The sequence below is a fragment of the Rhinolophus sinicus genome, linkage group LG11 (genome assembly GCF_036562045.2).
Source record: "Rhinolophus sinicus isolate RSC01 linkage group LG11, ASM3656204v1, whole genome shotgun sequence".
Classification (NCBI taxonomy): Eukaryota; Metazoa; Chordata; class Mammalia; order Chiroptera; family Rhinolophidae; genus Rhinolophus; species Rhinolophus sinicus.
The window spans coordinates 63,001,332-63,029,306 of NC_133760.1; the positions used below are offsets into that span (position 1 = coordinate 63,001,332).

General features: G+C 42.0%; 1 protein-coding gene across 1 annotated transcript; it reads right to left on the reverse strand.

The window, feature by feature from the left end:
• BPGM (bisphosphoglycerate mutase) lies at positions 1-27,957 on the reverse strand. Its single transcript, XM_019750920.2, has 3 exons — positions 27,839-27,957; positions 15,152-15,813; positions 1-976 (listed from the first exon to the last, which is right to left on the reverse strand). Exons 2-3 carry the CDS (start codon positions 15,750-15,752, stop codon positions 798-800), a joined length of 780 nt encoding a protein of 259 aa, XP_019606479.1. The 5' UTR covers positions 15,753-15,813; positions 27,839-27,957; the 3' UTR covers positions 1-797.
• Between the last annotated feature and the right edge of the window lie 18 nt (positions 27,958-27,975).

Below are 27,975 nucleotides of genomic sequence, written 5' to 3' on the forward strand. Positions count from 1 at the left end.
TCATTTTCGGTCACAGAACTTTATTCTTAAACCAATTTTAAGTACCCAAGGATTAAGATTCAAAAACCAGAAACAAAACAAAAACACAAAGGGTTACAGTTGTGTATGTGCTGCTACTTCTAGCTGCCGAAGAGAAATTCCACCAAATGCCAGACCAAGGATGTCTCTGCACTACAGACAAAGCGCAGGCCTGTTTTGTTGTTGGCAAACCTAGCTGTGGCTTTCCCATTTAATGGGCCTCTCGTCGTACCTACGAAAGCATCCCTTTCCCTAGAGGAAAAGACTAGTAATAAATACTTAAGTCTAGTGTATTATCTTATATCCTTTCCTATCATCCCAGCAAGTCTTAGTAAATACAGAGGTGAGCCACTTATTGGGTAAGGAGTACCTGTCAGCGGTGACACGATCATGAGCTACTGAATGATGAAAACCTGACACTTTACCTCCACTTGCCACTCTCCCATCTCAGAAACTTAGGACATTGCTGACGCCCCACTGGTTCTAGTTGAGTGACTCATTCAGACAGGGTTAGCAGGACAGCGAATCCAGAAGGCTCACGTCGCAAGCACTCGGGCATCCTAAAGTCTTTATCTGGTAAAACATAAGTTACCTAGTTATCTATACAAACTTTGACCCCACAGCCTAGCTGTGGAAAACTCTGGAAAAACCAGGATAGGAATGGAGGGAGAGCGGGAAGGAAGGGGGCGGGAGGGAGAGAGATAACAAGATCAGCACCTAGAGCACACTGCATGCCACTCCTTTTTGCAGCTATTCTTAGCCAGGACTTGGGACAGACTTTATTTTTCAGCTTTTTTCACTTTTCCTTGATCCTCGACTTTCTTAATGGCGGCCTGGATAGCCTCTTGGTCACCCAGGAACTGGTGAGGCCCAACAGCACACAGGTTCTCATCCAGTTCCAGGAGAATGGGGACGCCAGTCGGAAGCGTGATGTTGATGATGTCTTCATCCGAGATGCCTGTCGATGAAGAGAGGAAGGCACACAGCGTTAAAGACCACCCTGGAGGAAGTTCTGTTTAGTTGTTTAACGGGACAGTGACTTAGTCCCAGAGTAACTGCATGTCTGGAACCACGCCAAATACTGTAAGGAATTCCAGCTGTAGTTCCTGGAAGCCAAGAACTTCCCAGAAGGTTAAGAAAAAAAAGAGCTAAGACAGAAATGCATATCACATGACATGACATGACATGACATGACATGACATCACGACATGACATGACATGACATGACATCACATCACATCACATCACATCACATCACATCACATCACATCTTAGGACAATAAATACCTTTTTGGGGCAACCGGTTCTGGCTGTTTCCTATCTAAATCTCAAAAGAATGAAAATTATTTTCTCCATGCCCACATCGGTGTTACTGATTTTCCACAGGTATCAATTTTTAAAGATCTGAGAGTGAACCAGGAAGGTTTTCTGGTTTTTTGTGTTTTGTTGTCCCCCCCCCCCTTTTATATGTTGTCCCCAGGCTGGCTGGACTCTAGTTCCATGCATGAGAATGTGGTTGCTTGTGCAGCCCTGCGTGAGCTTGGGCTGCCCTGGGCTAAGGGAGGACCACTTCCCTAGATGCTCAGGAAGCCCGATCCAGGGGAATCGGGAGCGGATGGGAACGCGTGCCTTGTCCACAGGCTTCATTCTGCTATTGTCCCTGATCACGCCAACTGAAAGGAGGGGAAGGTACGCGTAAGGGACAAGTCACCTTCAGTTCTTTTTTACATAAGCCGAATTACATGTAGTTCAACTTTGACCCCGGAAGAGCTGGAGTTGGAATAAGAGTCGTAGGAGTAGCAGTGGTAGTGATAGTAATTGTACTATTATAACTGTTTTTAACAATAAACAACTAACATGTACTGAGTCCGTTCTACATGCCACGTACTCTTCTAAGTGCTTTAATAAGTATTAACTTATTTAATCAGTGCTGCAATCCTATGAGGAGACGAGCTATTATTTTTCCATGTCACAAGTTCTAGCGCAGAGAGGTTAAGCAAACAACTCAAGATCACACAGAAAGTAAGTAGCAGAAACTGGATTCAACTCCAGGTGTCTGTTAACTACTATACAGCGTGATGCCTTCCAGTTCTTCTGAGTTCAAAAGGAGCAAAGGAAGGAAGGAGAAAAGAGGTGGCGTTAGGCAAATTAAAGGGCTACGGAAACTATTCAAATTATCTGTTTCAAAAATACATTTTTGTCACATGGACTTCTACATTCTAACCCTACGCTTCTGTTCTATATTAATAGAAAGGACCTAGGTGGAGCAAGTTCCGGGGAGAGCTCAAGGTTCATCTTTACTTAGGAGGTGACGATGGCAGAAAAAGTTATTAGCAGTTAGCTGTCAATGTACTTTGTCATTTTCATTAACCAACAGTCATAACTATAGCACCAGCCAAAAGTCACAGAATCATAGCACTGGATTCCAATCGCTAGGGTAGTTCTTCATTATTTTTTCATTTCCAGGCTCAGAAGAGCTACCTAAGAACTCTTAGGCACAAACTCGACGTACTCACACAGCTGTGAAACAGTGGAAAGTACACTGCCCATCTCCTCTTTTGCCAGTCCCCCTCAACAGTCTAACTATGTCACTTTAGGCAAGTAACTTCTCTGGGCTTCCATTCCCTCTGACAAATTAAAAAAGAAACACGCCCTCTTCCTCTACCAAGACTAAGGGTGTGAGGTAGGAGCAATGGACTGAAAAGGGAACACACACGAAAAAGTGTAGCACAGCAAATGTTTCTTCTTTCCCTAGTAGGAATTCTCTCCTAGGTAAAAAATGGAAAGGGGAGGATACGAAAGCATCACTTTGCCCTGCCAAGTTCCCATCCCCACACTGCAAGCCGACACAAGATTACCATCCCAAACTAAAGCTGGCAAGAAAAGAGAATCACACCAGACAGCCAGCTGCTTCGCGGGGAGGATTCTAATAGCTCTCTGGCTCCATCAGGTCAGAGCTGTCAGCTGGATGCATGGCTGCTGCACACACATTCCATGGAGACAGCATGAGCAGAACTCAACAGCACTTGGCTGAGATCCAGGTGAGCCACTGAGCCTCTAGAACCCAGCTTCTCACCCCAAATCCAAGAGAAACTCTGAAGGTCCCTCAACTAACCAGTAACTGAGGACCTATCATGCCTAGTAGTCTGGGGAAGGACACTTGTGACCTTGGCCAAGATTTTACCGCCACTGAACTATTTCTTCATTTATAAAATGAGGGAGGATAGTCATCTTTTGGGACCAAAGTTCCTCTATTTTATTCTGCATGGTTAAGAAAAGCAGAGGTACTTTACAGGCACTTTACAGGCATGAGACACATGGGGACACTGACTAGGATTTACATTCATCTATCACACAAGGGTCATGTTTTATGGGTCTCCAGAGTCTGTAAGCATATTGCTTATTGAATTGGAAAGAAAGATGGATTTTATAGATTTCTTCACTTAATCTAAATTTTCACTGCAAAAATCAATATGGTAGGAGACAACTATTTGGTAAAAGTGACCATGTTTGGCTAACGTTTACAAGGAGAAACAGAAATTATGCGTGTCTACATCTATCAGCATCTCAGATTCACTGCTTTGGGCTGTGTGCCTTTACAATACCACCAACTATTAACCGTCCCAAACGTTTTTGGACCTGGGACTTTATTTTTAAGTGACTACGCTTCCACTTTTATTCAGCATTGTACTGGAGGGTCTAGTCAGGGTAACCAGACAAGAAAAATAAAAGGCATCCAGATTGGAAAGAAAGAAGTAAATCTTTATTTTCAGATAACACAATCCCACTACAAACTATTCCAACTAATAAATGAGCTCAACAAGGCTGCAGGAGAAAAGATTAATACATAAAAATTAATTGTACTTCTATATAGTAGTGATGAGCAAATCAAAAATTAAGAAAACAATTCCAAAAAAACACACAAAAATATACCCAAAGAAATACAAAATTTAAACTCTGAACACTACAAAACACTGTTGAAAGAAATTTAAAGAAGACCTAACTATATATAAAGACAACCCGTGTTCATGGATTGGAAGATTTAATATTATTAAGCTGTCAATATTCCCCAAATTAACATATAAGTATAGGGTTACCAGGGAACCGAGGAATTTCACTCCTAAGTATATACCCAAGAGAAATGAAAACATATGTCCACACAGAAACTTGTCACGAACCTTCATAGCAGCATTATTTAGAATAGTCAAAAAGCAGCAACAGCCTAAATGTCCATCAACTGATGAATGGATCCATTAAATGTGATATATGCGGACAGTGGAATATTATTTGGCAATAAAAGGAATGAAGGGCTGATACGAGCTACAACGTGGATGAACTTTTGAAAACACCATGCTAAGTGAAAGGAACCAGTCACAAAGGACTGGATCATTCCGTTTCTATGAAGTTTCCAGCCCAGGCAAATCTATAGTCACAGAAATAGATGAGTGGTGTGGCCTAGGGCTAGAGGGAATGAGGGACTGGGACATGACAGCTACATATAGGGTTTCTTTTGAGGGTAATGAAATGTTCTAAAATCAACTGTGGTGATGGATGGACGACTCTGTGAGTTGACTGAGAGCCACCGAACTGTACATTTTACAGAGGTGAGTTGTATGGTCTGTGAATTATATCTCAATAAGGACGTCAAAAAAATACTAACAGATCCAGAGAACTTATAAAAAAAACAAAAACTGCTCAAGTCACAAAACTGTTAAGGTAGTATAATGGACCTTTTTATTTTTTTTAATTCCCAAATCTCAGGACTTCCACTCTGGTCATCTGACTCGCCTATGGTGATTCCCCCGCCGCATAAGGAGAGAGGAGAATGTCGGGTACGTGCACTGGCCTTAGGAAGGGCCGGGTGCGAACCGGACCCCAACACCCGGTGTTCTCGTGCTTTCAAGACTAGTAAAGGACATGAGCACATCTCTCTGGTCCCCTTGAAACAGCTAACACTCTGAGAGCACGAGGACCCTGGTTTAGGGGTTGTAGTCTGGGACCTTAGAAAAGAGTTCTAGATCTTTGGAAAGGGGCACACATGGGACTTGCTCGTTTGACTATGGCCTCAGAGCCGACCAGATCTAGATTTTTTCTTTAATAGCACCCGTCTTTAGCTCATGCCTATGGCTCAGATGTGTGCGATGAAATAAAAAAGCCAACTAATCCAAGGACGTGAGAACTATCATGTGTCACCTACAAAGGAAGGAGAGCTCCACAAAAATAGAAACATCTCCAACAAATAAATTAAAGTTGACATTCCACTTTAATGACTACGCAAGCCATTCACACAGCAGACTAATTACTTGCAAATATTTAAAATACTTAGACTGGTTACTAATCAGTCAATGAGACTTGAATTTTAAAATAACAAATTAGGAAAACCACCGTCAAGCCATTACTCATTGCTCAATTTGGGCATGAGACACATTCTTTGTCCGAAAAACATTAAGCAAGCAGAACTCCTAAAGCAAGAATAATGCATCTGCCCTGGTTTAAACCAAACTGAATCAATGCTATATTACGTAATATCATGTTACAAACTCATCAACTAGAACATCGCATGAAAGTTAAAACGAGTGGCCGGACATCACATCTTCTGTCTGATGACTGGTTTAGAAGTTTTATACAGCATCCAAGAATGTTCTGAAGGGAAATATCACACAGTTCTCGCCCTGCATCCACCCCTCTCCCCCTTAGAAACCCCTGAACCAATGCCCTTCATTTGAATCTTCATATTGGAGCATCTAGGCGTTAACGGCAATCAATTTAAATGATTGGGATATTTCAAGTAAAAAATAATGAAAGTCTGGTGGTAAGTCAAAAGGGTAACAACTGAAAGGGTAACAACTCCCAATATGGGGAGAAATTCAAACGTCATGTCCTGCACACAGGACTTCCGTCAGAAGGTCAAATTGGGACCTACAAGCCTCCCCGCCCCACCCAAGTCACTGCGGCAGGAAGGGGAGCCACAGTTAGTAAGACCACTGTATACATACTGCAGCACTCACACTTTGCCTTCTGTTAGAGCAGCTGTGCAAATGCCCACTTCTCCTACCAGGGTCACAAGCTCCTTGAGTACAGGGACCATGTTTGAGCCACCCCTGTATCACCCTGCTTTTGGAACAGTGCCTTACCCACTGCAGGAATTGAGTAAATGTTTGTTCAACTGTAAGAGCCACTATTATATGTTGGCTGCTAGGATCTATAATTATTCAGCTGGATGATCCACTAGTACAATTGCATGCATTACATGCGTCTACTTCTAACATATCAATAAAGGGTAGAAGGAATAAAACGTTAACTGAAAACCCTAATGCATAGAGCCTATACATGAAAGCATTCTGAGGACTTTGTCAGAGGTACAGTCTTGGCTGAATTTCAGAAAGAGACCAACAGGAAGACACACGCTCCTCAGAAGGAGAGACTCTGTGTGTCCAATTCCAGGCGCTGTATCTTTACACCAAGAACTACCTGAGTTTACACACCCTCAGCACATCGCTGAAACCCATGAATTGGGGATCTCTGGGCTTTCAAGTTAAAGCTGCTCTTTTACTGATGAAGCCTTGATTCAAGATTGTGTTTCCTTCATTATCTTACCAAGCAAAAAACGAGAGAGTTAAAAAGATTGAACAAAAGGTTGTTTGTGTTTAGTGCTAAGAAAGTAAACAAGTCAAATTAAGTTTGTCTTCCGGGTATTTTTCTTTGGTTATCTCCAAAGTATTTGCTCAAAATCTTCGGATATGAGGAAATAGGAGACAAGATGTTCAGGGAAATAGAGCTGTTACAGGACAAGAAACCCTACTTCCATAATGCATATTTGGGGGGATTAGAAAAAGAGGGAAACAGTTTTGATCCAATCATTCAACTGTGGGGTACCACCCACGCTCACTTCCCTTTACCAATCCAGTCAGTCACAATTCAAACGTTCTGACGGGTGATTTGTGACAAGAGTTCTGTATTCTTTTATTGCCAAAATAAGGCAAGAGATTCTGATCTTTATAGATGATCTACTTATTTCTAATTATCATTCTTTAAGGTTTGAAAGCTATATATGGACAATGCTAAGAATGGCTGGGGAACGACCAGAAATGGGTTCTTTTACTATTGTAACAAGATGACAGATTAACAGAGCTTCTAATTTAGAATAAGGCAGAGAGAAGGATCGATTTTACACTTAATGTTATAGTTAAATAACCTACCACTTTTAAAAACAAAGGTTTCTATAAGGCAATTACACTTACAGTAAGAGGAAGCTTACCCATAGCGCTATAGGATTTGCTTCACGGAAGAAAGGACTGAATTTGCTGCTTCTGAAAATATCACACTAAAATGCCAAAGGTGACTGACTGTCTGTCCCTGTCCACACACCACGTCCCAGCTGACCTTTCCTCCCTGATTCTCTAATTTCATCTCAGTACTGCTTTGCCTTGTTATGTGTGCAGCTGGCACGCAATTCTTCAGGGATCAAATGGGTCTTTCATGAGTCTCTTGCATGCCACTCTCATTCCAAACTTGAAACTGCCTAGTCCTGTGCTTGAACCCAGACTAAACAATCCACTTCCGCTGGCGAGACGCAGACTGTATCCAGTGCTTCAGTCCAGGGCCTGGCGTTCCCTTCAGTGTGGGCCCCAGGAAACAAACAGGAAGTGACTATGCCAACCACAGAGAAAGAAACACACGCCTGTCTGGAACACTACAGAACAGGATGCTTTCAGATACGAAGCCCGGGTTAGGAGTTTTCAGGGTGGTACTTTGTGAGCGGTTTGTCTGAGATGGGCCCCTGCTTCAATCTGGACTTATTAGCCCCGGTCATTGTTTATGCTGCTAAAAATCAGTAAAGCCGTCCCTTAAGTAGGAATTTTCTTACTATGTAATATCTCACGTCTGTTTTAAATCTTTCTCCTGAAAGTATTAAGAACTACTAGCAAGTCAAAAGTAAAGCAATCCCCAAATTATGTATAATCGAAGAGCAGAGCTATTATATGAATAATGTGCCAGGGTAGAGGCCATCCCGACCAGGCAAGAAGCGTACCCTGGGCGCTGATATGCAGTTGCTGTGTTCACAACTGTACCAGTTACCTAGCTCTGAATTACTCGCCTCTCACTGCACTTACTGTTCTCCTGCTGTGATTCCATGAGGTTCCTGTTGACCTGCTCTTAGATTAGATGGTGGTGGAAAGGAAAAAAGGCAGATGGAAGGCGCAATTAAGAATGGAACTTAGAATGTGGTGGCAAATGAGAAGCAACAGTTTGGGGCAGGAAAACATTGACAAAAGGAGCTCACAACCTCTAAGGACAAAACTTCAATGGTCCAGCAGGTTATATATCACTTCTTACGAAGAAGGAAGGACTTTACAAGGTAATTCCCTACACTGACTATAGATAGGGTGCTAAATAACGCCAGCACCAGGAGCTCCCGAAGTCTTGAGAAAGCACGAACAATGCCCTCCAGGTTAGTTTTCAAAGGTACAGGTAGGTGCGCACAGCCAGTTTCATTTAATGCTACCAATTGGCAAGCTAGTCTATTCGTTTGTAAAATGAAAGGCAAGGTCCCAATTAGACCAATGGTCATTTCACTGGATAAAAGCAGGTCTATTAAAATTGAGCTGTAATTTACAGCCAGTAAAATTCACCCTTTTTGGTATACAGCATAGTTCTGTCATCCCCCCAAATTTCCTTGTACCCCTTTGCAGCCTACCCTCTTCCACGGATCCGTTTTATGTCTGAACAGTCTTACTTTGACATGATTACAAATGGAATTGTACAATGCATAGTGGCTTTTTTTATCCCAAACAACAGAAATTTTCGCACAATTTTAGAGAGATACCAAGGTGTTGTTTGTTTCTAAGGCCTCTCTCCTTGACTTCCTTCTGTGTGTGTCTGTGTCCAAATTTCTTCTCCTTCTAAGGATGCTAGTCCTATTGGATTAGGACCCACCCTAACGGCTTCATTTACCTTAGTCACCTTTACAGACGCTATCTCCAAACACAGTCACATTCTGAGGTATTGGGGGTGAGGACTTCTACACATAAAATTTATAATATGTAGCTTTCTGAGCCCGGTTTCTTTCACTTAGCATAATGCAATTCAGACTCATCCATGACGCTGAGTCTATCTGTAGTTTGATCCTTCCAGTAAAGCAGTTTCTTTAAAGCAAAACAGTTCAGCAATCAATGATTGACCAAATGAAATTAAAAAATATGACCTGGATACACAGAACAGCAGAATTAAACACAATATTGACCCACAGCTCCCCAGTGAGTTCAGAGCCTTGTAATGTAGTTTCTACATTAAACAAGATAACCGTATGTATGTATAATGCCTAGAATTGCCCTTGGCACACAGTATGTATAGCTGTAGTAGGGTCCACCATTCACAGGCTACAATGTAAGTGTCACTCACAGGCTACAATGCGAGGAGAACAGCAATAATAATTTAAGACTCGATGAGTTGCATCAAATTACCTTTTTTATGGTTTAGCTCTTAAGGATTCTCTTGACCCAGCTTATTATAACTTAGTATTCCAAACAAAAACTAGATCCAGGGAAGGGCTACTTTTGCAAAAAAAAATTAAAACAAAAAAGCCCAGGTAGTCATCGTGTGTAGACTCAGTGAACTAGGTTTAGGTGTAGTTCACAGCCCCATCTAATTATCACACTCATGGCCAAGGCATCTGAGGTCTGTTTGGGTTTCTTGTTCTTTCCACGGCACTTGTGTCCCTTCCCACAAGTGGAAGAAGTGTCAGTCAGGATTTGGCTGCCTGTAGAGTAATGTCACAGCCGCAAAGAGTGGAGAAACAAAATAATGTCTTAAGAATCAACACTCACCATTGTTGAGGTATATACAATCTGGAGTAGATGAGTAACACTAGAAGACTCTTACAAGAAAGATCTTAATTAAGACACTTTGAGATTTCAGGGTCAACCAATATTCCAGTCAGTTATTTGGTTCATCATTATTCCTACCCCAAAGTTACAGTCTTTAAATAATAAGAAAGTATTTTCATGATATGACAATATGCTGTCATTGATTCTATCAGTTTCTGACTTCTTCCCCAGCAGAAGATAAAACGCTTTAAGTCTGTCAAGCAGTGTAAAAACAATATAGGGAAAAAATATTCCAGTTCCTTGAAAGACCCTGTTTTATAGGGGAGATTTTTATATAAACCTATCTGGAAAGCATGACTAGGAATCAGATGAGTCTATAACCACAAGCATTTTTAGTTTTGTAATCAATGGACAGAATTTAGCAACTTTTGTGTTTATAGGACATCTGGAATCTGGTTACACCCATTTTGAGGATTCATTCTCAACACTAGTGAAAGCTGACATCTTTATAGTAAGGTGACCATATAATTTCTCATCCGAGCTAGGGCACTTTTGAAAGTGAAAGGAGATGCTATTAATAATTGTACTGAGATAACACTATTAACCAGCAAATGGGAGTTTATGATCATATAACTTTACAGTAAAAATAAATTTGCAGTTAGATAGTAAATTTTATGATATGTGTTTTTTAACACACACACACACACACACACACACACACACACACACACACACATTGGCAAATAGTCCTTCCTATGAGACAAAAATCTGTATTTTCCCCCTAAAGTAAGGGAGATTCACTTAAGTTCTGGAGTCTTGAAAAGTTAGCATCCAAATTCAATGGAATGTTTTCTTTTAGGCTGGGACTTTATAAAGTACCACATGAAGCCCTGTTACCAGCGCTCTTGAAAAAAACCACACATGGCAAGATAAGAGGTCTAATATTGATATTCCCATTCCAGTGAGCACATACATTTAGAACAAATTTTTAAAGGGCTGATATCTCACTAAACGAACAGGAATGACGTGGAAGAAATAACATATGCTATTTCTTCTGATCTTGGGAAAGTCACTTATGCTTAATTCTTATAGCTGTGACTACTTGGATCTTATGCTTTAATATATACTATTAATACAAGAGAAATTCCATTAGTGGAGAATATCATTTAGAGGACTCCTAAAACAAGAGATAACTAATTTATGAAGTGATCCATAAAATTACTCCAGTCTTTTTCATGCACATGAAATAATTTCTTCCATTTTAAGCGTGGGAGTAAGTCACCATAGGGACATCAAAGAACTCATGAATCTTAACAATAGAAGCACCAGGGCGTACTACAGGCCAAAAAGGAACAAAGTTGTTCTACCCAGGATAGGTGAGCCAACATTACAAACCACCCTTTTCCATAGTGGCTGCACCAATTTGCAATCCCACCACAGAACAAACGAACAAACAAAACAGAAACAGACTCATAGACACAGAGAACAAACTGATGGTTGCCAGAAGGGAGGGGGGTTGGAGCGCTGGATGAAAAAGGGATTAAGAAATTCAACTTGGTGGTTACAAAATAGTCACGGAGATGTAAAGTGCAGCATAGAGAATAAAGTCGATAATGTTGCAACAACTACGTATAGTGCCAGGTGGGTGCGAGGCTAATGGCATGGTCTGTCTTTTCCGCCAGTTTTTCCCTCTGACTGTCTGCCATTCTCCGTGGCCACCACCCCAACCACTGCCATTCCCCATCTCCATCGTGTACTCCTTCCTTCTCTTCTCCTGCAGACACCTGCCAGCCCTACACCTTTTTCTCCTTTCACATACTTCCTACTCAAGTCTCTTCATACAACTTACCTCTTCCAGTATGAACACAACTATGATAAATCAATTATCCCCCAAATAAAACATTTTCTAGTAAGCCTGTTTATAGTGACAGAGTTAGGAGTTATAACTTAAGGTTGCTTCAATTTCATTAATCTCTGAAAGGTAATTTAGTTCCATACAATCAACTTTAAAAAAGAAAGAGAGAGCGAGAAAAAGACCTTCAGAAGAAAGGTTAAACAAAGCTTGAGGACAAAAGCCTGCTAATTTCTCATCAATCCCTATAATCCATTTCTGCCCCAGTGGTCAAATTGTGTTTTCATTTTTTTTTAATTCTATATTCCACATCCATGCTTTCTATTTTGTTATCACTTTTTTTTTTTACATATTTGCCTTAAACTATTGTTTTCTAGGCAAATGTCAAATTCTTTAATCTTTCAATCCCGTTGATTAAGTTATTTTTGCAGCTTGGAGATAAGTCACATATCATTCAATTCACCTACTTCAAGTATACAATTCAGGGGCTTTTAGTATATTCAGAGCTTTGCAACCATCACCACAATCATTTTTAGAACATTTCCACCACCCAAACAGGAAACCTTGTACTGTCAGTCTTCATTCCACCCCTCTCAAGTCTCCCCACGCCACCTGTACCTCAGCCATAGGAAATAGTCAACCACTTTCTGTCTCTATAGATTTGCCTATTCTGGACATTTCATATAAATGGAACCTTACACTGTATGATCCTTTGTGACTGGCTTCTTTCTTTGTAACAATTCCAAGGTTCAGCCATGTTGTAGCATGTATCAATACTTCATCCTTTTTTATTGCTGAGTAATATTCCACTGCATGGAGATATCACATTTAATTTATCCCGTCATCGGTTGGGATGGGCATTTGGGTGGCCTCCATGTTTTGGCTTTAGGAATAATACTGCTATAAAGCTTTGTGTACAAGTTTTTATGTGAATATGTATTTTCATTTCTCTTAGGTATTGTTATGGGTTGAACTGTACCCCCTCAAAACAAGATATTCTGAGCTCCTAACCTTCAGTATCTCAGAATGTGATTTTATTTGGAAATAGGGTCTTTCTAGAGGTAATCAAGTTAAAATGAAGTAAACCCTAGTCCAATATTATGGGCATCCTTACAAAAAGGGGAAATTGGGGAGAAACAGACACACACAGGCAGAATGCCAAGTGAACACGGAGGGTTGCAGTGATGGATCTACAAACCAAGGAATCAAAGATTTCCAGCAAACACTGGAAGTAACAAGAGACAAGAAAGGTCTCTCCTAGAACCATCAGAGAAAGCATGACCTACCTAACCAAAATCTTGACTTAGGACTTCTAGCCCCCCAGAAAATTAGTTATCTGTTGTTTTAAGTCACCCAGGTTTTGGTACTTTATTGCAGTAGCACAAGGAAACTAATACAGGTATATACCTAGGAGTGGATTTTTACCCATCAAATAACTGCCAGACTGTTTTCCAAAGCAACTATGCCATCCAATTGTTTGCCAATAAGTTATTGAGGGAGAGTTCAAAACCTCCCTCAAATATAGAAAGTAAACTTTTCTATAGGTAACTTTGTTTTCCATGGGTAATTCTTCCTCCATCATCACTATATCAAAGTCCTTTAGGCCACTGTCAAATCCTGTCATCGGTCAATCAGTTTTCTTTACCCCCGTTTGTTAAATCTTCCCATTTCCTTCAGAAAAGAACATTAACAACAGTTAAATCGTCAATGCACTAATAGGAGGTGGCATCCAGAATGAGCTTTGGTTAGGGCTACAGAATAATCTCACAGATCTAAACCCGAAGATATGAGAGTAAGTGGTGCTTAACAGCAGGAAATTGTTTTTTAGGGAGGTTTTCCTAGCTGAGACAGGGAATAAAAGAGGATCCTAAAGGAGATGTTAACATTTTCTTTCGGGAATGGAGTCTGGCCACAAAGAGATCTAAATCCCATCTCTGGAAAAAGGAATTGACGTGTGAGAAAGAATATATCTGCTGGCAGAAACTGAAATTCTAAATTTCAGTTTGTTGTTATTCTAAGTGGAGCCTCAACTCTTTTGCAAACAATAAAGTACTATAGTCCAGAAATGATGAAGTTATATACTGTTTAATTAAATATCTGACTATCCTGAACAAGGAAGAATAGAACCCTTTATAGAGTTGAGTAAATAAGATATATATACACACGCACACAAACATTCGAGCGCCATGTCTAGCCAATAAAGTTTTTAATAGCCAATAAAGTCTGTATATTTTAGATTTCTGCACTAATGGATGCAGGTATATGAGTAATGATTTGGCTCTTGGCCAATGTTATAAAAATTAGGGGTAAAAAACACATGCTAAATAGTTTACAATAAAATCTCATAAAGATCACTTCATTTTGTTACCAATAACCTCTTTTCACTTACTCCAAATACAAGGTCAACCTTTTCATTTTTCATAGCCTCCTATAGAAAAGTAAAGCGGCATGGAAAAGGAATGTTTGAGAAATGTATTCTAACATCAGAAAGCTAACGGCTAACAGCGACAATAGGCAGAAAAACACCAGACAGAGCAGGTCACTCAAAACAGCACAACCATCTAGGATAATTCAGCAAAGGGAGAAGGGATGAGAAATCCCCTGGAAATGTCACAGTGTAATCACTGATTTCCAAAACTAGTGAGTTTGAGTTCTTGAAAGAGTTCATTTATTTGAGTTCATGGCACTTAAGAGAAAGGTAACAATACAATACATTTTAGAATACAATATCAAGTAGTAGTGAGGCTACTGATTAGCTCCAATAAGTCATCTTTTTGTTTTCCTCCCCTCGAACTTTCTCGGAATCAATGACTAAGCCTGGTCTGGAAAGAGAGGACCAGAACAACAGAATAGTTCCGGAAACTTAGGTCAGAAAACACAGCAATAATTGTTTACAGTTGGAAGAATGTGAACAAAGCTGAAGCCTAGATAATTACTGATCTTGAAAGACGCAAATAAACAAATTTATTTTGAATACCACGTCTACAGAAATTTCTTCCCTTCCTCGCCTTTCATCTTTATTACGACAAAAGCCACACCATCCTTTACATCAGTGGTTTTCAGAGCGGAGAACCCTAAGCAACCGTACCAGCATGACCGGAAAACTTCTTAGAAATGCCAATTCTCAGGCCAGAACCCCAGGTCGATGGATTTGGAAACTCTGAGGGCAGGACCAGCAACCTGTGGTCAGCCTAGCTCTGCCTCCAGGTGACTGATGCCTGCTTATGTGTGAGGTCCACTGCTCCAGATAACAGGGATGTAAAAGGCATAGAATTTTTGATGTAGACACAAAATGATTCCTAAAAGACTGAGTGACAACAGGGAGTAGGGAAAGAAAGTCTAGGATATAAAACTGTGCATTATTAGCTCAGATTCCCTGTCCTTGTTAGATCAAGGCCCCACTGTAACACTTAGCCACCTCTACCCAACAGCAGCATAAAGACGGTATATGTACCTTCCAGATGTTTCAGGAGGGCCCTACTGCTATTTCCATGAGCAGATATCAGAATGGTTTTGCCACGTAACACTTCAGGAGCAATTCTTTCATTCCAAAATGGAAGGAGTCTCTCCAGAACATCCTTCAAGCTTTCACACCGCGGCAGCTGGTCCACAGGCACGTCACACACTTTATACCTCCGGTCGTTGTAGATCTCGTGGTAGTAAGGATGCGACTCCTCAATGGGCGGCGGGGTCACGTTGTAGCCTCTTCTCCAGAGCCTGACTTGCTCTTCGCCGTGGTTCAAAGCCATCTGCTCCCTATTGAGACTGATCAAGGCGCCATAGTGACGCTCATTCAGGCGCCAGGAGCTTTCCACGGGCACCCACTCCTGCCCCAGCTCCTCCAGGATCAGCCAGGCTGTGTGGATGGACCGATTAAGGATGGAGGTGAACACAAGGTCAAACTCAAAGTTGAGCGCTTTGAGTTGCTTCCCACAGTTCCGGGCTTCCTCCATGCCTTCGCTGTTCAGCTTCTGATCCACCCAGCTACAGAAACGGTTCTCTTTATTCCAAGCACCCTCTCCATGCCTTAACATAATCAGTTTGTATTTGGACATACCGATAGCTGAGCGTCCCTCGTGCCTTCAGATGGCCCAAGGTTCAACGGCAGAAAAACATCTAGAAAGAGAAGAAACAAAAGGGTTGTTGTATTCTTCATTGAACTGACTACCTGAGCAGGAAAGCACCACTTTACAACACCCTGTCTCTAAGATAAGCGATGATAATTCCTTTGAATGGTTTTGACATCTGTCATCTGGCAACTCATACATTATACACATATAGGCAGACTCGACAGATAATTAATTACAGGGGACCTAGTTGACTTAAATTTTCTGATGTCTAGATAGCATGTTAATTGTATGATGTAAAAATAACAGAGCACTTCACTCTAATGGCATGCTGCAATCCCACCAGATCAAAAGGCACGTTGTGCTTACAGAAGAGAGGATTTAACAGAATGCGTTGTACATGTCTACCAGGGTGACGAGGAGCTGGGAACTCCCACTTCCTAGCAGCTGACTCTAGATGCCCGGCATCCTTCTGAATTTGTTTTTCCTCTGGTGGAAAAAGAAATAATTACCAGTCTCACCTGGTACAGGAGTTATTAAACATGTTAATTCAATGAACCCCCACATTTATCTGGTATGTAAGTCACTGAGTGGTGGTGACTGGCTCTTCAATGCCACAGGGAAACCTTGGAAACCTAGGTCTGAAAACACAGCAATCGGAGGCTACACCACATACTAGAAAATCTAAGGTTCCACCTTCAAACAACATTAAAAGTGATTTAAAGCGACATTAACACCGGACATGGTACTCACCTAAATAATCTCTCCCCTGCCTCAAGACAGAGCTTTTGGCAGGAATAAATCCAGATGTAAGACAAGCTATCAAACGCAGGCAGCTGTGGGATGCTGCCTGTAGAAACAGATTAACAGGAGCAGGTCTGTAGGAGTGAGACGAAGCTCGGTGATAAGGAAGCCGTCTCCTCCTCCTAACCAGTCAGCTACCCGCACATACCAGCCGCATCTCAGTGGGCGAAGAATCTAGTAAAGTGGAACAGACAACCCTAAAGTGCTCTGAGCGTGCTCAGTTAAGCTCTGACCCAGAGACCTGCGGGGCGCCCTGTCCCCCGAGAATCTGCTGCCTGGCTGCCTCCCTCAGCCTGCCCTCACTCTCCTTGCAGTGGACACATCCACACTGACAAACGCTGCTCCGCTGACACGCCCAGCGTGCTCCACTTCCACCCCAGCATTTTCCACACCGGGGAGTAAAGATTATAGGCACATCGGGGCCTGGTCTTCGTCCATTCTTGGCAACTTCCATTAACTGGAGATTTTCTGTTCCACTTAAACTGTGATTCAGCCACAGTTATATAACAATCAGTGACCAAGTTAATTGGAATCTAGATCTAGTTTCTTCCTTTCTTAATTCCTAGAGATTCTGAAGGGGGAAAAGAGCTTTAAAACAAGGCTTCATCTTTCAGTGGAAGGCAAACAGAGGACTGAGAAAGGAAGCAGATGGAGGTGATCTACAAGTAACTGAAAGGCAGCTGGTTTCTGATTTCCCTTTCTCGTCGAGCATCAGGTTTGAAGCGTTAGTGCAAATGGAGCAGGGAAGCACGAGGCCACTGGAACAGCCTGAGCTCAGGGCTCAGGGCTCAGAGGACGCCGATGCCTCTGCCCTCAGCCCCGAGGGGCATCAGGGTGGCAGAAGATCAGCACCTGGCAGTGTTTGGCTCAGTGATTACTGGTGCCCAGAAGCAGAATAATCATGAAACTTGTGAGGCTCAAGCTGTAGGGCTGCTCACTAGAACAAACTCATTCTAAGGTGCCGGGAGAGGCCAAACAATGAATTCACCTGGATGAGTGAGTGAGTGTGTGTGTGTGTGTGTGTGTGTGTTTTACAAAAGAAAACTATTTTGTATTGTTACTTTAAAGACCGCAATCTACCAAGTAGTAGAAGCTACAGGCCCATCAGAAACTGAATCCACCTCCTTATAACATTTATTGTCTTATTTTTCAGGGGGCTGTGGAGGAGAGGGACGGAGAAAAGAGAGGCCATCAACTGCCTCTACTTCAACCCTTACTCTGTCTCGTCAAGCAAGACACCTCCTCCCGCCAATGAGCTACCTTCCCTTCAGATGAAGAGGGGTACGGTGGACACATTTTGTGGCAGGAGCACGTCTCCATCCCCCTCTGATTATGAACTCGATCAAGGGAACAAAAAAATGTAGCAGTGACATCATGTACACGCAGGCACCTACACCCAGCTTTGCAGTATCTTAATCGGCCACATCTGCTTACTTTAAGGAATAAAACAATTTATCTGTTTTCCCTCCCTCAAAATACACATACTGGAGCAAAGAAAGAGTACTGCAGCCACAGAGACTATGCAAATACACCCCTTTCCCTCATTCTGGTGTGTAGGGTGTGAATAGAGGAAGGACCCAAGCTAGAGCGTCTCTAAGGTAAACAAAAAGTCACTTCCCTCTCCCTGCCTTGCAGCTACCAACGGACTTTTCCCTTTGAATTCACGGATGAATGTTTACAAAGGAGCTGCTGAGGTTTAAAGCTGGCAGTCTAAGATTTTAAGCATCGTGGGAGCTGGTATAGTAACTGTTTGCAAACAAACACACAACACGAGTCAGTTTGATTTCAAGTTTAAGACATGGGCGGCAAACTCAGAGGTCCCAAAGGCCAGGCCGATGTGTGAAGAGCAATGATGCTGGGTTACAAGGTGGTGGAACAGGGGTGAACTCAGAGAACACTGTTTTCCCGATGGACACCACCACTGTGGTGTAACTGGACGAAGCTTTGGTAAAGCCTGGTCTCACTGAACTAAAGGTACCATTCTTAGAACTTTCCTGAAGAACAGAAAGAAGGCGGGACTGTTGAAATCCAAGACTGGAGAGAATGCAAGACTCTGAGTCAGAACACAGAGAACCTATGGATTCTCCTTTGTTTTCAGCGTGAATCAATGTCTTTTAAAAAATAAACATAAAAACGATCATTGCAGCTCCTAAAAGTTCATATAATAAAATAAAAGGAGTAGCTATTTCTTAGCTCCAGCCTATTTCCCTGTGAGATGGAAGAACTGGGGTTCCTAGATTTTCCAATTTTCAAAACCACTGGAAACGTGCATTTTAATGTGATATCTGATATAAATACCGGTGGCTCATTTGAATAAATTTTTTAAAATGTGAGCTACACAAAACATGTCTGCAGGCTAGATTGAGTCTGCTAGTGTACGACCTGTGACTTAAAGGGAAATCTCCTCCCAGCCACAGATGAATGGGGAGGCCACCCCCCCCCCCAGGAGACCGTTAGACCCCAAGCTTCCAGCTTTCTTCTGTTATTGTCCAACACACCTTTCAAAGGACACACCCTCTAACCCCCTGTGTGCTGGGCTTCCTTGCCCCTGACCCTCCTCATCACACCCTCGGCCACCTCCCTGCAGTCTCAGCTCTGACATCAAACTCCCACTCAACTTCGCACCGTCCTGGGACACTTCCTCCAGCTGAGCTCTAACCAAGCTGCAAATGAACTGACTGCAAAACGACCTCCCAGGTATCTGCTTCTGTCTTTAGTGTGTGTGTGTGTGGGGGGCAGGGTACCTCATATTCTGGGACAGGCGCAAACGATGAGAGGGTCCGGCTCCCTCCCTCTCAATGGTACCTCCTGTGAAATGCCTCCACCTCACCATTTTTGGGCGGGAGAGCTTTGATTCTGAGAGTTTTGCTCTTTCCCTCTTATTAGCTGCAAACCTCCTGAAAATTACTTCCTGTTGATCTTAGGATAAAATTTAAATTCCTTAATATGACCTGCAAGGCTTTGGTTTTATTTCCTTGAGTATGCCATGTTTCCTTTTTCCCCACTTTTTCTGCTCCCACCCACCACTCCGGTTCAAGCCGTTGTTTCTCAGTCTAGTTGTGTAGGACACAGCTGCCTGGCCCATGCTGGTATTGGGGACCTTGCACTCGCCCAGGCTGAGGCTGTTGGTCGCTGGCTGCCAACCACTCATGCTGGCCACTGGCCACTGGCCACTCACAGTAGCCGACAGCAGCCCAGCTCCAGGGAGAGCTGTTGTTCACAATCTTAGCTGTAGAGGGCGCAGCTCACTGGCCCATGTGGGAATCGAACCAGTGACCTCAGCATTGGGAGTACACGGCTCCAACCACCTGAGCCACCGGGCTGGCCCGCCATGTTCTCCCTTCCCTGCACATACTGTATTCTACACAGAACCCTCACCCAGCCCATCATCCCGTCCCCTCCACTGTCACATCACTTCCATCCTATTTTAGGCAACCTCTAGTCATCCTTTAGATCAGCTGTGTCTAATCAAAATAATCACATTACTTACATAAATCCTATATTAGTCACCTATATCCTTTGAAATTTTCTAAAAGATAAAAAGAAATAAGTGGAATGAATTTTAATCATATATTTTATTTAACCCTGTAAGGTTCAAAATCTTATAATTTCAACATAGGATCTATATAAAATTCTTAATGAGGCATTTTACATTCTTTTTATCACAGTAAGTCTTTGAAACCTGGTGGGTACTTTATCCTCAAAGTACATTTCAATTCGGACTAGCCACATTTCAAGGGCTCAATAGCCACATGTGACCAGCTTCTACTGTATTGAATGGTGCCTCTTTAGAACTCAGCTTCAATGTTATTTTCTCTAGGCCAGTGGTTCTCAAACTCTAGCGTGCACCAGAATCACTAGCAGAACTGGTTCAAACAGATTGCTGGGTACCCCGCTCCCAGAGCCTGACTGAGCAGGTCCGCGGGTGGGAGGGGGGCCTGAAATGCACATTTCTAGCAAGCTCCCAGGTGATGCTGAGACTGCTGGTTTGAGAACCACGCTGTGAGAACCTCTGATCTAGGCAGACTTCTCTGCCATTCCTCCTTGCCCATGAGGAAGTGGTCAGATCTGCCTGGTCTATACTCTTACAGCACCCTGCTTTACAGCCCGGGAGCAGGGATGGGTCACTTGTGACATATCAGTGGTTCAGCGTCTATGTGGCCCATTAAACTATCAACTGCATCGTGACTGGTCTTACTGCCTTAGGACCTAGCATGACACTTGACACACACCGAGGTACTTAGTAGGCGTGTTTGCATCAAAGTCAGTTGTGCAAAAATGTTTATACTGCGTTAATGAGGCTGAGGCTTGACTGTTTCCATGGTAATCAGCAAAGTAAAAACAGTCAGTTGGCCGGGCTGAGATGTCAGAAAGCTTGAACTCAAGAATCCCAGTGAATTTAGTGGCAGAGCCAGAGCCAAGAATCATCATCCATTATTTTTTGTTCCCTTTACAGTTTAGTATGTTCATGAATGGCCACAATCGCCATAGACAAAAGAGAGACTCCAATTAACTTGCTGAACAACATACAGCCACTAAGTGACAAGTCTCGGTCTTCTTCCCGACCCCTGAGCTCGTCCTACCTCATCACTGAAGACTTTAGCGTCTTGGTTTGAGGATCGAGGCTCACTGACCTCACTTCACAGGGGGACCTCCAGCCACAACTTGTCTTTCCAAACCCAGGCAGCTCTTCATAAAATGAGCACAAACAAGGTGAGGACAAAGGAGAGCTCAGCTTAGGGCTGCTCTTGAGAAAAACCTCAAGGCACAAAGTAAAGTTGGGCAATAGTCACCTCAACTATTGATAAAGAGATACCCTACTAAAAATATATACTCCCCATCCTCAAATTAAAAACTGTTTTGTTAGTTTGTTTGTTTAAAATCAAGCTTTGTTTTTTTGTTGTTGTTTTTGGTACAGCTCTCCATCCGGGAGTTGGTCCTTAAGGTTCCTCATTTATTCCTCGGCATGGGTTACCAACACTTGAATTAAGCACTAATTTTAGTCAATTTACTTCATACCAAAAAGGGCCATACAGGTCACTGAATTATCATACCCCAGGCTTCCTTCCTTTTTAAAGTACGGTATGGCTCACAAAAATTACTAAAACAATTTACTTTTCTATGATTGTGCCTTATCTTCCCCACCCCTTCCTCTTTGCTGCTTTTGCTTCCTTCTCACCATTACTTTTTTAGCTCGCTGACATTTAACTTGTGCTTTGCCCAGTTTACTGCAATGGCCTCTCCAAAGACTGCCAATCAGTTATTTCCTAATAAGTAGAGACCATCTTCTCTCAGGAGTCACACTCTGAAGCTGACTACTTCCATCAAGGAAAGAAACTTCTTTAAGATTTCAGTGCTGCCTTTCCCCCAGCTCGGCTACTGTTATGTCCTGGTTTGGGGGTTCTGTATTTTCCTTTCCGCCAGTAACAGTACTATGATGATGAAGATATCAGATGATGTCATAGCAGGTGACATTAATGGAGTGCTCAGCATGTGCTTGGGACTATTTGGATCCATAACCACTGTTTTCTGAGGAGGTACTGTGATTACTCCCATTTTACAGGTGCAGAAACTTAGAAGGTGAGGTTAACTTGCCCAAGGGGACACAGACGGTAATTGGCAGAGCTGGAGTTCAGTCACAGGCAGGCTGGACCCCAAAACCTGTATTTATGCACTTAACCACTCTGCTATGCTGCCAAGGCTGTGTGCTCAGTCCTTGGAAACCCAGCTTTCCTCACTACTTAATCGTATTAAAATGGAGGGTTTATAAATTAACAGCCCCAACACTCAAAAGTCTCCCCAGTCTGGGCAATTAAGTCATTCTTCAAACGTGTTGCAAACCCCATGTGAGCATGAAACAATGCTAGGTCTGTGAGGAATACAGAATCCAACACGGATTGTGTCCTCCAGGAACTGGTGATGGAAAGGTGACATGTCTGCGTGCGCGCGAGCGTGCGTATGTGCGTGTATCACTAAAGCAGAAAGTAATCCACACAGTGAGACAGCACTCCATTCCTAAAGAAGGCGGAAAAAGAGACATTATTTTGAGCAAGGCTTCGTGGACATGGCACTACTTAAGCTGGAGTTGGAAAGAGGTTTAAGATTCCCATTTATAGAAAAAGGGGAAGGAATTCTAGCCTAAGGGAACAGTGAGTGGAGGCAAGGGAACAAATGCATATATTAAATGGTGACCCATTCAAACGGACTGGAGTATAGGTAGGGTGACCACACGTCCTGGTTTGCCTAGAACCGTCTTGCTCTAGGCCTGTTTCCCCAACATAATAATTATAGGGCCCCTTTCACACTTGAATGTCCCATTTGGACAATTGCATGATCACCCTAAGTATAGGGTGTAACAAGGAGGTAGGAGACTAGCCTAGAACGATAACACTGAATGGTGGCCCCAAAACGGCCTTGTGCCAAAAAATGTAGGTTCTTCTATAAATAATGGGAAGCCATTAGAGGTTTAATGTGTATTTTAGAAGCATCAGCTCACACTTACAAATACAGAGAGAGATGGGAAAGGCAGGACTATGAATTCTTGGGAGGCTCGCGTAGTAATTCTGGTAACATATAATGAAGGCTTGTCCCAGGCTAACGACTGTTGAAATGTGATGGAGATGAATGTGAAAAACACTACAGCTTAGCTCCACTTTTTCTGTAAAAGGGCAAATAGTAATTTTTCAGGCTTTGTGGGCTATATGGTCTCTGCTGCAATTAATCAATTCTGCCATTGTAGCTGAAAGCAGCTACAGACGATGCATAAATGAGTAAATGAGGCTGTGTTCTAATAAAACTTTATACATGAACATTGAAATCACAACTTCGTGTAATTTTCATGCACATGAACTATTGTCACTCTTTAGTTTGCCAGAATCTGGCCTCGCAGCAGATCTACTCACTAATCACACCAGCATTTTGAACCCTTAAGCATCCTGTCATGGGATAACCCCAACATTATTAAATCACCTGATCTTATTTTAGGCCAGAACTGCAACTTCCTTGAGGAATGGAATTCCATTCACAATTGCTTTTATTCCTCACAGAATACACTACTAAGAACATTTAAATCAGTCTGAGTAGTTTACTGTTGCTTAACTGAATTAGGTAGTAATGGGTTGGAGATAAAACTATAGGGAAAAAATTATTCATCTTGTTAACCAACTTCAAAAGGATGCTCTGTCATTTCGACATACTTTATTTCTATTAGTCATCTTCATAAATCATCACGGTGCCTCACACTTCAGATGAATGTACAAATATACATTCATGATCAAGAATAGGTGCTATGCAATTGCCTTGGCAATAAAGAAACAAATAGGTGATTCAAAGGAAACACACTGTGCAGGTAACTTATATTTTCAAATTCCTTTGCCATAAATTTATATATATGTATATATATGTGTATATGTATGTATGTATATATATATTTATATATTTATATACATATATATAATTTTATGGCAAAGAAATTTGAAAATATATGTATATATATGTATATTTATACATACACACACACACACACAGAGTGTGCCAAAAAAATGTATACACATTGTAAGAAAGGAAAAAACTGTATTAAAATCGTAATACAATGAACGATGCTAGCATTCATTTGATTAACGCCATCTGTTGAGCAAACATCATACTACATTTTTTGCTACACATAATTCAATTCAACTTCGAAAAGTGATACATAGACAACATCTCTTAAAATGTGTACATTTTTTTTGACACCCCTGGTGTATACCTGGATGCCAAAAAAAATGTATACACATGACTTGTATTCCTCTTTTGTTATCGGCATATATTGAATATCACAATTTTAATACAGTTTTTTTCCTTTCTTAAAATGTGTATACATTTTTTTGGGCACCCTCTGTATGTATATATATTCCATGTAAATAGGCTATAGGGCAAAAAACATTCTCTCCATAAACGCCACCATAAAATTGAAATGATGTTTCAAGATTAGCACCCTTTGGCAAGGCAGAGATGAAGAGGGTAGGTAGATACGGGACTGGGGCACACATAAGGCTCTGCCTTTACTGACGTTACTTCTACTGTATTTCCAGCATCTCTCGGTAGTTTCAACAACTGTAGCCTAACAATCTTGCTGTTGCCTCCTACTCCTGCCCCTTATTAAACCATATAATTTCACATACCTTCCCCTTCCCCACTGAGGCTTGTCCTGTCTTCTAAATTAATGCTTCTGGGACACTGCTTCCTCTCTTCCCCAGGTGTTTGAAAAGTAATAATGTCTAATACTCTAGTATGACAATGCATGAACAGGTGGGAAAAGTTATAGGATAAAGATCAGCCTAAAAACTTTGTTTGTTTTGTGCCTAAAAATTACGTAAGAAATGTGATCAATGATATAATGTTGAAGTAATATACAAGAAGGGCTACAGAGCCAGAATTGGTTTGATCCAAAGCTTACCCTTAAATAGTAGACCACTCCGATGTTTGCCCTGGTCCAAATTCTCACTGCATAACTCTTAAACCCCACTGCATTAGGAACCTAACTCTACAGAAGATAGGCTAGCTGAACTGGAGAGGAGAAAAAAAGAGAGGTTAACCATGTTTCTGATAAATTAAAAAGGAACAGCTCTTAAGGGAAATGAAATCTGGAGCTTAGTGCCCTAAAGTCTTAACAATCTATGCCTTCGCCAAAATCAAGCTCAATATTAAAAGCTCAAACATAACTATACCTAAAAGCATCTAGTGTTCCACCATCTATTACTTTTCCTAAAGCTTCACAGTAACTTTTCCACTTGTCTTTGCATTATAAAAACACCTCTTTATCAAAGAGCAAATCCAATCACTTGCAAGTGCTTTCTAGGTACTATTACCCTGTCATTCTCCAACTTTGTATCTACTAACCAACGGCCCCTACGGATCACAAGGGTACCAAGCCTATTCACAGGGAAGAGATATATCTGTGTCATGAGATGTATGTTTGCCTGGGCATGTTGCTTGTTCCAGCCTGCATGGCATTACCAATGGGCATAGCACCCACTTGTGACACCTCCTTCCTACAATCTCCCAGAGTAATAGCTTTTGTCAACACACACTATTTCTACCAATCTCAAAATTTTGAAGTCAAGACACCTGGACATCAGTCCCAACGCTGCTATTTACTGACAGGGTGATTTTGGCCAAGTTATCTACATTTTTCTGGACCTCAGGTTCCTTATCCAAAAAGATGAGCATAACAAAATTACTGTTCTCAAGGAGCTATGAAGAAGACTAAATGAGATGATGGTGGCCTCTACAAAGGAGTGAGAAGCATTCTGGATGGAATGGAGCAGACTTTGACTACCGCATGAAGACTGGCACAGACCTCAGACCCTAACAGTGATCTTCCCTTGCTGATGGCATGAGCAGAAGCAAAAGCTGGGAATAAAGTAAAACGAGGGTGGGGGGTAAAGAGAAAAGCTTAAATTAGGTAGTGGAAAGAGGAACAAAATCAAATGGCGTGTGTGTTTTGGGGCCAAGGAAATTGATGGTAAGATACAGTCCTAGAAGCATACCAAATACTAACCAATATTCTACAATCCAACTGCTTTAGTGAAGTGGCTGACATTTAATTTACATCTCATAAAGTATGTTTTTTCCATATTTGTAGCCAAGTTTCAGTGACAGATTTCTGTTATTAAGAAATTCTTTTGGTCCTTTTTCCCCATGAAAACATCCCCTCACACCAGATTTCATTCCAAAGATGTTCAAGAGATTTATCAGTTCAAACATTTGTGTGTCTTCTGTTCCCTGGGCACCAGACAAAGAAGAAAGCATGCCTGAATTTAGTTATCAGTCATTACTTAAAATGAAAGGTGTCACTTAATTTCAACCAACGGTAGAAAGCAAAAGAGGAAGAGAGACTGAAAGATATACCCAAACACTAACAGTAGTTGCCTCTGAGTGATGGAATAAAAAATGACATTTTCTACATTATACTTCTGTACAATGACCAACTTTTCTGCCATGATCTGTTTGGTTTGATTTGGTTTAAATATGGACACAAAAGAATAGTTCTCCACCACTGGGAACTGTTCTTTGCTAACAGGCTGGTATGGAATTTACTGTAATGAGATTTTGTTTACATACTTGCAGTGGAAAATGTCTAATGATCTTCATTTGAAAACGGACTTTTGACACAGGCGTGGACCTCAGAAATAATCTAATGCAACATCCGATTTTTAAAGATGCAGACATTAAGAGTCAGAGAGTTGAAGCGATTTAAGATCAAACAGCAACAGCTTCAAGACTAAAATGTAGGTGTCTTGTCTTGCAACTCAGAGCTCCTTCCACTATACCATTTGGTTGAATTATGCTTCTCTAAAGTCCACCACCATTTGAGAAGCATCTATAGGGTATGAGGTGCTACGAGACAGTTTTAAAATAAAGGACAAATGAACATGTGTTCTGCTTTCCTTCTAGAAAACCTTAGTAGCTACTGGTGAAAGACAGCATTTGATTTTTCCCCCCAGAAGTCTGCACTCAGCCAGTTAACGCTGTGGTACTACTCACAGGCGATATAAATCCTCCATAATTTGGAGGGGAGGGGGTAGGGGAATGGGAGTTATAGTAAGTTAGCTAACAACCAATTATCCTTCAAAACTGCACTGTGAACTTGACTTCCATTAAGCATTTCTATTGCCCTTCTCTAGGAACACGGCTCCCAAACCTTTAAAAGGAGGAGAAATACACTGAACTTTTTTTCCCCCCCCAGTGGTTCCAAGAACCTGTGATTTATTATAGCTCCAGATTTGGGCGCTACATGAAACCAATGCAAATCTTCACCTCCTTCTCCTGGCATGGCACTCAAGTTTTCTCTACCTACTTAGCCTGTTAATGCCAAGCCTACCATCGCCCTGAGTACAGCGGCATGGCCCTGGAAACACACCGAACTTCCTCCCAGAAGCCCCACTATGGAAGGGGCTCGGCCACACCGTGACTCCAACGTCCAGGACAGCTGAGTTCATCACTCCCCTCGACTCCTCTTTATTCTTGCCGTCAGACACCACTACCTAGGCGAGTCCTCCAGCCAGCTGACAGATCCGAGTCCCAGAGAGGCTCATTCTGAGAAAGGGGACAGCAGAAAGTGACCTGGGGGATAAGTGCGGGTTTGGCACTTGGGCGGACGAGCGAGCGCCAGATTCAAAGACTGACATGGGGGAGTCAAGGAACTGGCTTGCTCTCCCTCCAAAATAAAACACCACATCATTTAAAAATAGTAACGTTCTCAACAGCAACACCAAACCACCACTCACCTGCAAAGAGGCCACCAGCAGAAGCCGCTCTTCGCAACCGCAGAGCCGGTAGCACCACCTAAGACTCATCACTGCCGCCTGTATCAACCCTCTTTTCTAGCCCGGGTGCCAGAGGGGGCAGGTCCTAGAGCTCTGCC